The sequence below is a fragment of the Acromyrmex echinatior genome, chromosome 13, assembly GCF_024713525.1.
Source record: "Acromyrmex echinatior isolate Ae372 chromosome 13, ASM2471352v2, whole genome shotgun sequence".
Classification (NCBI taxonomy): domain Eukaryota; kingdom Metazoa; phylum Arthropoda; class Insecta; order Hymenoptera; family Formicidae; genus Acromyrmex; species Acromyrmex echinatior.
Genome location: NC_141864.1, coordinates 1,798,554 through 1,812,236, shown reverse-complemented (window position 1 = coordinate 1,812,236; position 13,683 = coordinate 1,798,554). Strand labels below are relative to the sequence as shown.

At 29.2% G+C, this 13,683-nt stretch overlaps 1 protein-coding gene across 2 annotated transcripts in view; it reads left to right on the top strand.

The window, feature by feature from the left end:
• The first annotated feature begins 2,095 nt into the window (after positions 1-2,095).
• Positions 2,096-13,683, top strand: part of LOC105147669 (carbonic anhydrase 2) — a 29,886-nt gene continuing 18,298 nt past the window's right edge. The window contains exons 1-3 of one of the 2 annotated variants that reach the window (XM_087412358.1): positions 2,131-2,237; positions 7,116-7,163; positions 10,274-10,379. Coding sequence is in view for 1 of the 2 variants with exons in the window: in XM_011058841.2 (XP_011057143.1) it covers positions 2,207-2,237; positions 7,116-7,163 (79 nt within the window). In the remaining variant the exon portion in view is untranslated. Of the gene's footprint in view, positions 2,238-7,115; positions 7,164-10,273; positions 10,380-13,683 lie in introns of both variants that reach the window. The other variant, XM_011058841.2, reaches the window with a different exon arrangement.

Sequence of the window (13,683 nt, the reverse complement as noted above, 5' to 3'; positions counted from 1 at the left end):
TAAAATTATTATATTATTTTAAAAATCAATAGAAACTAGCCCTTTTTAAGGATTTATTTTTTTATTATACCTTCTTTCGAAATAAAAAGATATATTGTGCTTATACATCATTCATTTTGTTAGACTTTTTTTTATCAGATAGACGTTTCTGAGAATGCTTGTGTATGAGCGACTAATGATAACTTATTTTAAACATAAGATACAATACATATATAATAATGACGGTAGCTGCGTTTATACTTACCTGGTCATCTACTTTGGTCTATCGGTTGATGAACGCATAAACCGCGTGTCTAAATTTGAACCACGCTTTGTTCAAATTTACTCAGTTGATCGCTCTGGCTACCACTCGATAACAGCGTTACTTTACATCGGCAACGAAAATGTAACATTTTTCTCGTTTGCGTTTTACAAATTTTATTTATGTTATAAATATTAATTACTCATCAAATTAAAAAAATCATTTTAATGTGTTTTATTACACTTCTTGCATTTAACATAAAACAAGTACATAGTTTTGGAGAAAAAAAATTGTAAGAAGTCTTAGTCGCAATTATAAAAACAAAATAAAAATAGAAATCTGTAACCTTTAATTCCATTTTAATTTTTCTTAAAAAATACAATATCCTTGACAATTGATATATAAAAGTATTCATTTAATTAGTCAATGTAAATTGCAATCACTTCGCATCATTCGCTAAAATCGCGATCGTTTAATACAGATAAACATGCTTCATTTATTTGCACAAAAATAGTATGTATGTTGATAGGAAGAAGAAAATACGCATTTATTTCTCTTTACAATATCATATTATACAATGCGCTGATAACATTGTTCGACGAAAAATGATTTTTATTTTGAATCAAAATAAACATTCTTCGTATTGTAGTGTTTTGGATGTTGAATATGAATGTGATTTTCAAATTATTTTATCACGTCATTTTGAAAAATTTGCAAAAAAGGACTATTTTTACGTATTTTATTTTACTTTTTAATGCATTTTATTATATTATAAAATACGATATATGATATATTGAGAAAGATTTATTATAATTAAGAAATTAATTATAATAAATTGTTTAATATATTATTTTTAAAAAATTAAGTATGTTGTTAGGACTTTCAGTCTTCGAAAGGATCTTTTAATGTTATGATAGAAAAACTATAAATTATGTCATTGATAATTTATATAACAAATAGTTTTTAATTACATTTATTTAAACTTAAGAATTTTTTAAACCGTTGAATACGAATGTGATATCAAAGTTGACAAATTGAAATTGGTGGATTCAACATAGCAAATGTTAACATTTGAAAAATATTCGGATTGTTACAAAATATATAAATATCTTTTATGATTTTAAATTTGTCAATTTTGGCATTGGATTCGGCTCAAAAAATTCTTTCTGGCACAGAGAGTTTAAAAAGAATTTTTAAAAAATGTAGTTATTATGTTATCAATTTAGAATTCATTTTCAGACACAAAAGATTTCTTTTTTGAATAGAAAAATTCCTTCTTTTTTCTAAAAAGAATATACTTTTCGCATCTGGAAATAAACTCAGAATAGAGATGACATACGACTACATTTTTTTGTGCTAGCTGAATTATGTTTAACTAAATATAATTGAAAGTTATTAAGTAAATAGTCAATTAATAACCTGATTCATTTTTCCACAACCCCATATTTAACCCCATATTTAACCATAAATGTCTTATTTAGCTTACATAGCTGACACTAAAAAATCTTTTTGAGAATTGAATGTCCTATCAACAACTTCATTTTCATTGTTTCATTGTCAAAACTTCTCCAGCTTGTACATTGTAGTTATAATATGGTAAATATGAAACAAAAACAATTCCTTTTTGCAACTGTAAATTTTTCAAAATTGTGATATGATAGAATAATTTGAAAGTTATGTTCGTATTCAGCGTCCAAAAAATCTACGGAAATTAGTTTCATTTTGACGTCCGTTTTGTCGAATAGTGTAATCTAACGGCTCAATCCATTGATAATTCGCGTTGCGTACTGATCACCGTGATCACTATGACTTGACGGACCTGTGTATACGCTAAATCTCATGCGATAGCTTCTAGCGTAATCTCGGGGTTATCCAGTTAGATTTGCGTTGCGTTCATCAGTCGTATACTCGTCGTCATCGCGCTCGTGTGTCACCCATTACGATCATCCCAGGTGGTTCCCTGCGATGCGTCTCTTTTGCTTAATCGTTCTTCTAGGTAAGGGTTCTTCTACTGCGTTTGTTCAATAGCTGATTCCTGCTATTTCGCTTTACTTGATGAATTGTTCAAAGAAAATACCGATACGATAAAAGAGATAAAGAAGTGAATATCTCAAGTTTTTTTATGATTCATATTATGTTATTGAGATATGTCCGAATATTTGTGAACATAATATAATATACTAAATATTTGATTAGATAATTTATCATTTCAACGAATAATTTATTATTTTAACGAGTAATTTATCATTCTTCTATCTTTTTGACAATTTTCATAATCGTTTTATCTGTTGGTGTCAATTTATAATATGTAATACATTTTACTCTTTTGCCAACAACTGTTGCAAACAAATATCGATATATTTATTTGCAATTATTTATTTTAAATTTTGTTTGTGCAATATTTTGTACTATTTTAAACAATTTCGAAAGAGCTTCATAATCTTTTTTTTTTTTAAATTATTTCTTTTTGACAAGAATATTTTATAAATCTATACGTTTAATTAAGGGTTAAACTTACTACTTCTGTTCTGTACGTTTTCTCACTACACAAACTACAAGATATTAATATTATATTCTTTTATCAAATCTAATATATGTATATGTATTTATTTTCAAGAATCATCACCTAATTATCACTTAATTTTTCTAGAGCATTGCTTAATTAAATTATAAGTAAAAAATACAATATTTGTTTAAAAATTTTAATAATAAATTATGAAAGAATATTTCTTGATAAATATTCTTATTAGAAATAGTTTTTTAATCTTAAAACTTGAGATTGATTGTGAAATTATATATTGTATTTCCAAATTAAATAATAGTTTTATATCAAGGACAAAAAGAGACAAATTCTTTAAACATTGTAATAGAATTTATCGAAATATTGATTATAGTGCATAAAGTTTCAACAAGAAAATCGTAGATAAAATTCCGATGTATCGAATAATCTTAAGCATTCTTAACTATGGATAAAACTCATATACCGATCAACCGGACTTACGCTCTATCCCCGTAGCGGAAGTGTGCATTATGCTCATTAAAATCTGCGAGTCGTTTGAATGATTTGGCCGTTGTTGCGGCCAGTACGCTGATCTAGAAAGCGCCGGCGTTTATCCGCCGATTGTAGTCTAATTGTCGGCAGTATGTATGGCTTTCATGAAATGATCGCTTTACTCTCGCTATGTCATTTTCTTTCTAACTGCGATGATAATGGGATTAAAAATAAGTGCGAATAAATTCATCATGGTCCGAGCGGTCAATAAGGTCAATTCTGTTTCCTGTCGTGCGCGTTCAATTAGTTATTAGGCCCAATGGGACGGACACGCTCGCAATATGGCGAACTGTTTGCGTGGCGGTGACGTGAAAATAATTATATTTTATGAACAGTTCGTGCGAACTCGTCAAATTAATAGTGGGAGCACGAGGTCAGCGCCAGCTTTAGATCGCAAGTATTATAGTACTTACGTTTCTCCGCAATTTGCTTCTTAAACGAATTTGCCTTTTGAATGAATTTGCATGTAATACTGAAACTAAGCAACCGGATTGAAACAAATTAGAATAATTACATGAAGGTTACTGTTAATTATATATAGAGATTACTATAATAGGAATATATTATCTCATATATTATATGTCTATCAATTTGCGTAAATTTAATTTTGATGTCAATCATAATTACGATGCCAATATAATCATTTAGTGTGTGATAATAGTACTACTTGGAGACTAATATTGGCATTATAATATGCTTTCAAGCTAACTTATTCTATTTCTTTTTAATTTAATTAAAATTTATAATTTGTATATATAACTTTAGTATAATTATTTGTATATTAATAGCTGAATAATATAAAATTTTTATCCTTAACAGACAACAAAAAATGTTTAAAATTGGGTCATAAGACGTTTTTTACGTCTAAAAGACTTAAAGACATCTTGTGTTACAATTTTAAACTTTGCATTGTTTGGGAAGGAGATTCGACTGTCAAACCAACTTAGAGTTAATTTTTTTATATGATATAGATAAATACTGCATACAAATAATCCCAAAATATGAGCAACATTGTATCGTATAATTTTCTTTGTAATATTATCATGAAATTATTATTATTTTAAGCATGATCGCTTATGGGAAACGCTTATGGAAGACGGTCGTTCCGAAGTAGATAATCATCAATTTAATACACGCTCAGCCAACTTAGAACTTTGAAAAACTAGGATTTGACGGATGTAATTCAACAATTGTATATAAGAAAGAAAAATCAGACTGTACTGTATAAATTTAAAACTTTATTATCATAAAGTTTATATTTATCTTACGGATTGCATTAGTAGTAATAGACTTAGCAACGCTACGATGCAACAGCTGATAAGAAGCCAATTTCATATAACCTGGAATCCATCTCGGTAAAGAAACAGATATGAAAAACAAAAATAACAAAATTATTAAACGGAAAATTACAAAATACTAAATTATATTATAATTATATAATTAAACTAAACTTAATTGTACTTAAATTATATTTAAATTATACTATAATTATATATATGGCTTTGCCATAGCCAGTCACTGCTCGTCACATCGCGAAGTATAACATTGCCAAGTATACACTCGACATTAAAAGGCTGACGACTCCTGAGCTAGTCTCAAATCATACATTTGTTAAATATTTTATACTAATTATTTAAACTATTTTATACTAATAATTTTATACTAATAATTTAGAATATAGAGCACATAAATAACATTCACAATTCATTACACTAATATTGCATATTCGGAATCGCTGTAAATGATTTTCAGTTGCACTTTTGATTTCAAAATAATAGTCGAACCTCCTTAAGAATCTGAAAATATTCTAATGAATATTCCATGAAAAAAGTATTTACTTTTTAGTAAGTAGCTGTATAGAAGTAAATGTTTAAGAGTATCATTTGAAATCGTAAATAAAATGTAAAACAATTAAGTGTCATTAAAACATTCTAACCATTTTGAAATAAGATGAGTTGTTTTCAGGTATATGTAAATGTTGTTATTTTTAATACTACCCAATAAACCCAATATTATACATCAATCAGGTATTCAGGGATGTTTAAATACGATTAAAAATATACCAATTCCGTATAATTCTATTTGTAATGTCTGGCTGATAGACATTTAGTATATTGTCATATATGTATAAATATATTAGGTTTCTTAACGTTATTCTTTGACCGATTCAAATCATATTTGATAAACGCTACGATATATTATCGCAACTGTATGGAACTGATATACATTGAAGCTACTTCATTTAAATATCTCGTAAATATCTTATTTGAACGTATAATATACTATTATGTTTTTTTATTGGAATTTATCTTAGTAGAATTCGAACCTGGAATCTCTGGATCATAAAACTTCTGCCTTACGTATTATACCATTTCTTAAATTTATAAATGTGGCCTATTTATGTTATACGTTTAATGTACTATGTTTATGTGTTCCGTAAACATTTCTACGTGAATCCTACCTTTTCGTTTTTATTGGAAATGCTCAATCTTTTATTAACATTAGACAGTATTTTTATATTTTTATATTTTTAGACAGTATATTATCATTTAGATAATACGTATATCATACTATACCGAAATATTAAATCCAAATATGATATATCACTTAAATATATAATAATAATTTTTAATACGTTATTTAAAGAAATATTTTTCGCAAATTATAAATGTATTAAAAATATTTATTTAATTAGAATATTATACTATTTTTATACATATTATAAAAGTAGATAAAATTCTGATGTTTTATGAACTATTTTTTAACGTATATGTCATATGCCAATATCAATTTTATACACTTACATTAATAAATGCATAGTATACCAACATGTGTTTATTGGGCAATATATAAAATCATATATATATAATAAATATTATAGTCAAAATATATATCATGGAAGTATATTATGAATAGTTGTATAACGCGATATTTTAATACATTTAAAATTGAAAGGAAGTATGTTTAATTATAAACGTTGAAAACGTATTTATTAATCGTATTATATTTTAGCTATAAAAGCGTGTGATGTAAGTTATTTGTATAACCATTTATTGACATTTTAAAAACGTAAATTATACTATTTGTACAATAATATTTTGTAAACGTTTACAAATGAGATCTTTTTCATAAATTATATATGTTTTCAATAAACAGTTTTTTCGATTATATAAATATGTATATGTATTAATGTAAGTGCACTCTTAAAATTAAACTTTTCTTTTTGTATACTAGTTTTCAACGTATAGTAAAGTCTGTTTTATCTTATGGAAACATAATAAAAGTGGATATCATTATCATGTATTACATAAATTATTACGATTGCATAAAAATAGTAAAAATTAAAATGTTTATCTACTATACTATTAGGTGTTGGAATTAATTCGTAGCGTTTTACAAGTGATGGGAAGTACTTTCATTAATGTATTTTTTAATGCTCATGTGAAATAAATAACATTCTTTCATTAAAAAACGCTACGAATTAATTCCAACACCTAATACTTTTATTCTTATACTATTTTTATACCTACTTTACGTTTAATGAACGTTCAATATATTATTATCATGTGTTTATTGAGTATTTGAAGTTTATAACAGGATGTAAAAATCATTTTCTTTATGTAATAGGTTCATTTATGTTGACAAACTTAATTAAATTAATTGTTTTAACAATTTGTTGGGACGGTTAATGACGCTCAATTGTTGCGCATTTTATTCATGCATAATTTTATACTTTCAAAAGTTTATTTCTATATAGATATTAATTGAAAAGTAAATACTTTTTAATGCAAAGAAACGACTAAGAGTATTGTATAATTACAGGTTTGCAAGCATCGAAAACATCTGAGTGGGGATATTCGGGCAAATATGGTAATTATATGATGATAATATGACAAAATTTTATGCAATATATTATAAAAATCCACGCAAATGCATTCATACCCTTTGCTCAAAAAGTACCCAAAATTTTTAAATAAAACGCAAAATTTTAAATTTTAAGATATAATAATTTATTTTATCCCCTTTAAAATAATCACTATTCGAGGCCATAGGGTAACTCCGGCAAATATGCCGCACTGAAATTTACGCCGCAGAAGTCAGAAAAAGTAAAAGGAGTGGGGGTAATTTTCCCGCAACTACTCTGTTAGTTTACATGTCTTTATGTTATATTAGTATTGTGTTATGATTTCAGTTTCTTACTGTTAATTTTAATGAAATATTGTGAGTTGAATTGATTTCTAACTGTAATAAGTAGCGCCATCATAAATTATAATTTACATAAAATGATTACTGTTGGGTGTGTAAAAGATTTAGTGGTTATTTTGTGATACGTAAATGTAAAGGAATAAGTAAAGCATGTTATATAGTATAGCAAAATATAAGTGCTTTGCTCTTGTATTCTTTGTTTAGTTTGTTGTCCCATCTGTTTGGGATATACGGCATTTTTAGCGAACAGAATTTATGCGCAAAGCATACAAACTGCACAGATTGGATTCAGTAAATGCAATAAACATATCTCACACAAAATATCTATCTCATGTAATAACACTTGTAATATATGTAAGAAGATTGTAATTAATATCTATTATTTCATATACATATTTCTCATTCTTATTCCTTAATAAAACTTTATAAACATATTTTCTAAGTTATTGTGTTATTTTACGTCTTATTTATAAGCATTATTTGTAAATTTTTCATGAGCCATACTCCCCCCCTCTCCTATGAATAGCTATATATCTCACCCTTATGGGATATACGTCAAAAATGCAAGACTTCAAAAAGTTCTTTTTTTAATATGAAAAATAAGTTTCGAATTTTTTATATTTTTTTCATAGTAGTAGACAGTACAAAGTTTCTACTGATATAGTTCATTTATCTTAAAAATAGTAAATAATACTTAATAAATTAAGTTTTTGGTAAGTGCAGCGTATATATCGGAGTTACCCTACACATATTATTTTCAGCGATTAATCTATTTTTTATAGCACTTTTCAGGCTCCTGAAGGTATGGCTTTCGGTTCCTTCATCGATTTTTCTTTTATGGAATCAATCGAATCAAAACGCTTTCCCGTAGTGGCAATTTAAATCTTGGAAACAAGAAAAAGTCACACGATGTCATGTATAATAAATACGGGCAATGGTTGCATGTTTGATCAAAAAGTCGCATTTAAGAGACGATGTGTGCGCCGGTGCATTATCGTGATGCAAAATCTACGTATTCTTTCCAAAAATGTGATGAACTATTAGAGATGCTAAGGGTTGAAACAGCCTCTCTTTCATTCACACGACGATTTGCAAACACAATTTCCTTCACTTTATCGACGTTTTTGTCCGTTGATAATTTGATGTTGATAGATGTCCAGAACACGACAAATCTTCTATGACTTCACGGCCATCTTTAAATAATTTATACCACTTATACACTTATGTTTTCGAGAGAGAGAGGAGTCCCCGTAGGCTTTTTTTTGTAACATTTTAATACATCGGTACAAGAAATTTCGTTAGCAATACAAAATTTTAAACACGCTCTTTGCTCAACTTTTTTCCATTATAAAATCTGACGAACGCACCTAAGATAGACTGATATAAATAACAGTTGTCGTAAACAAACTAAATTATAGATCGCGCTCAAACTTTGCATCAATGTCGAGAACAATATTGTATTAACTTAGTGAAAAAAACAACATTTTGACATGCCATTAACATTTTCATTAAATGAGAAATTCTGGGTACTTTTTGAGCAGAAAGAACATTAATGTTACATAATTTTTCGATAAATGCTTCGATAAAGTTTGTGTGACACAAAATATTTTCAAAAACTAAGCTTTTATTTCGAAGCTTCCTTTAAACATTTTTAAAAATAAGATATTATCAATATTAGATAATTTAGATTAAGGAGAGAATGATATTTTACTTCCTTTTTCATCTTAATTATACAACATAATTTTACTTTAATGATGATAAATCTTTCGAGAATATATAAAGAAACATAAACAGATACTGATTGATAAAATCGATCGCGAGACAGGAAGATTCTAGCGACGATTTTAACGATTTCAAAATTAATAAAATTTTTTTTACGACAAACATAAAGTGTGATAGGTACAATTTTTCTCATCTAGCTCAAATAAAACTTAATCTAATCTATAATTGCATAAGTATAGTTGTAAGTGGTTGTAGTTGTAAGAATTGTCCAATTGCAATCTAATATTCTTCTCGTATTCGACAGTGACTACGCTTACGCAATTGTAGACTGGGTTTTACATTCATGTTATTAGTAAATAATCTAATAACAGCAATCTCAAGTACGAGTTAAAAGTATTTGAAGATCAAATTCAGCAATTGGTATAACAAAACAAATTTAATCATCTAATTTATGAAACGTTACTCATTATTTATGAAACGTTTAATAACCCCCTCTAACTTTGACCGTTCAACGTTCTTTACTTTATTCGATTTATTCATACACGGTCATTCTTCTTATAATGTTTATACACGCAGCCTAAATAACGCGTTCTCTCTATACATATCGGCGAGGAATATTTCCGAAGCCTCAGTAGTCGAGTTGGCACTCTAAGACACTCATCCCGGCAAGTTGAGAAGGTTCGAGCCCTGGCTGAAGTAATATTTTTCGCAATAAATTTCTTTCTGTTTTTTAGGGGTTTTATTTAGAGGAGGTTATTAAACATTTCATAATGATTGTGTTGAAAATCCGACAATTATCGGCGCGCAATCACATTTGGAACAAAAAATTGATTAAATATATTCGTAACATCTAACTTTGACCGTTCGGCATTCTTTATTTTATTCGATTTATTCATACACAATCATTCTTTTCATGTTAATCATCTAAATAAACCTTATTCAAGTAATTGTTAAGCAATTGTTAAGTTTAGCTTCCTCCAGGATTGTCAACTTTAAAATTCAAAGTTATCGTATTGTTACATCCAGGCCCCAAGATTCTTTTATTTCGATAGGAAGAAGGAATTATGAGGGGGCCAAGGAAGGATGCAACTGACATCGCTCTTGTGGTTATCGCTCTGAGGGTGCCACAAGTCGGACGCACTTAATTATGTCCCAGATGTAGGTCAACGTCGATATGCGACGCTATTACCCAATTTGAGATTGTGCCATTGATCTTCTTTTAGATCAAACAACTTAATCCTTTTGAAATTAGACCTGTACAATCTTTGTTAAGATACAGTGAATCGGAAGGGTGGCGAAATAAAATTTAAGCAATCATTTATCAAATATTCATATACAGGGTCCGGCAAAATGATCTCCCACATTTTAATCTTTAATAAAAACGCCATTGTAAATGCTATTTAGATTTTATTTTTATTAACTGAAAATTTATGCTATGCCATTTGTTTTTATTGAGTTTTGAAAATTACAGAGTCCAAGTGGCGACCATTTTTTTCGATACACATTCGAAGCTGATTTCTAAAAGTTTCCATCACTCGAGCAATAATTTGAGGCGATATTCCTGTAATTTCTTGGCATATTGCTACTTTCAATTCGTCAATGGTTCGAGGGTGGTGTTGAAAAACCTTCGCTTTCAGGTAGGCCCAAAGGAAAAAGTCGCATGGGACAAGATCGGGTGAACGCACAGGCCACCCAACGTCTCCACGTAACGAGATTACGCGTCCTGGAAACATTTCCCTTAAAACGTCCATTGTCCTTCTTGCCGTATGAGCCGTAGCTCCATCCTGTTGAAACCACACATCCGAATGTTCAAGTTCTCTAAGTTTTGATCACCCGATCTTGCCCCATGCGACTTTTTCCTTTGGGGCTACCTGAAAGCGAAGGTTTTTCAACACCACCCCCGAACCATTGACGAATTGAAAGCAGCAATACGTCAAGAAATTACAGGAATATCGCCTCAAATTATTGCTCGAGTGATGAAAACTTTTAGAAATCAGCTTCGAATGTGTATCGAAAAAAATGGTCGCCACTTGGACTCTGTAATTTTCAAAACTCAATAAAAACAAATGGCATAGCATAAGTTTTCAGTTAATAAAAATAAAATCTAAATAGCATTTACAATGGCGTTTTTATTAAAGATTAAAATGTGGGAGATCATTTTGCCGGACCCTGTATAATTTTTCTATAGTTTTATTTATTATTTTTTTCTTAATTAAAGTTAAACACATATGTATGCGCGTACTTATATAATCATATACACATAATGTATGAAATTTGCAATAATATAAATATATACATGAAGAGTAAGTACCGCGTGTGTGTGATGGATGTTGTTTTTATAAAAATCGATATTAGAGAAAAATACAATAGGTTTCTGTGGGTATGTGTGTGTTTGTGTATTAAAGGAAAGGAAAGGAACTTCTTATAGATTCGATGAAGTATTCAAGTAATTAGAATATCTCATCGTAGGATCTGTTGTCTTCCGCAGGGATTGGAGAGTGAGAGGGAGCAGAAAGTTCTGAGTTTAGGAAATTATCGAGGATAGGAGAATAGGAGGGAGAAAGGAATTCAAAATTCAAGGAAGGCTCCGGAGATATATTACTAGAGGAACTGTTGATTGGATTGTCAGAGATAAGGTCTACCACAGGGATATCGGAGAAGGCTCGATCTTGATACTTCTGGCGCAAATGAGTCCTTCTAAGTTGATGACGGGCTTGAGGGGAAATAAATTGCCCGATCTGTACCCGCGTAATAATTGGGACGCTAGCATTTTTAAGTTTTTGTAGTTTGGCCTGCTTCTTGCGTCCTCTGTGTCTATTCCGCCAGACCATCTATTAAAATTTTCCCTTGTTAGTGATCATAATTATCCACGATGGATATTTATATAATAATTATATAATTATATAATAATTATAAGAACGTAGAAGGAGAAGATAATAATCTTTCCGAAGAGAAGGGAGTGGGAGATAGATTTTCCAGAAGTTATGATATATTGGTTCTAGGGAGAGTAATCATGGGTTAAGGCGTTTTATTGCTTAAATAACTGTGAATATGGAAAAGAAGAATTACTTGAAGTGTTTTATCGCTTGAGTAATTCTGGATAAGAAAAAGGAGAATTACTTGAAGCCCTTTATCGCTTAAATAATTTGTTAAGAGAAAAAAATAGACAGAGTAGGTCTATGGTTAAAGAGAGAAAAGATCGAGGAGGAATAAGAGAGAATATTGATGGTCATATAACTTTGAAATTAAAGACATAAGAAAGAAAAAAAAGAAAATTTGTTCTTACTATTTGCTGGAGGTAGTGGCGAACTATAGCTGGATCCCTGGTGATGTTTCAGTGATGACTCTTAACTAAAGATCTTTAACGTGGACTGTTGATTTTTCTTGGATTGCACTGAGCCGAGAACTCCGCACTTAAAACAATTAAACTTGTCGACTGATCTTGAATGTCACTTATGACTGTTCGAAAAATTTTTTATAACTGACTGCACTTTTCCGAAGGACCATATATATATATATATATATATATATATATATATATATATCTCGGGATGTGATGCAATTAGGTACTTGAACTTTAGATGAGTGATTCATCTCTTTTTCTAAAGATTTCCCAATTATTTCGAAAGAATAGAAGTGATTAGAGATGTTTTCGTTTTATATATGAGTCGAAAAATGTGATTAGACTTATCTGTGAGTCATAGGATACAGGATTACTGCACGTGCTTTCAATCGAACACTAATAATTATTTTCCTTTAGTTGATGTCTAGTCATTTATAATAATCAAAAATCAATATTCAATCCGCTACTGATTGCAATTATGCTACTAATCCCATTATTCGCATTTGAGAGAAAAACAAATTTTCTCCACAAAAGAAAAGAATCATGGAATCGTCAAGACGTAACAATATATTTTCACGCGGATTATATAAAATTACCAGCTTTTACCGGCATACCCCTTATTTAAATGATTTTGGAAGTGTATAATTCAAAATAAAATTATGCGTAATTAAGTAAAAAGAATAATAAACTTTATTTATTAAAATATATGAACATTAAATAAACGTAGCTGAAATACTTAATCTAATTTTTTTGTTTAAAATTATATTTTCTGTCCGATCTGGTAACAGCCATCAATGTAGGATGGCCAATATATGCAACATAGAATTTTCTCTGAAACATATTTTTTTAATATTCATACGAACGCAAATTTCGCTTTGACCATATCCATAGACAGTTGATTGCGATCGTCTGTTCATAAATTATTCATAATGCTAAAGGTACGTTCCATATATTACTGCATAGAATCGTCATAATTATTTTGTATGATTATTTGTACAATTCTTTTCAAATTTGGATCTTAGTGGCCAAGGCCGATGGTCGGTAAGATACAATACATGTATCGGCAACCGTCCGGAGAATGAAAATACCAGCCAGACCGGTTCATTACCCCAGTTGGCA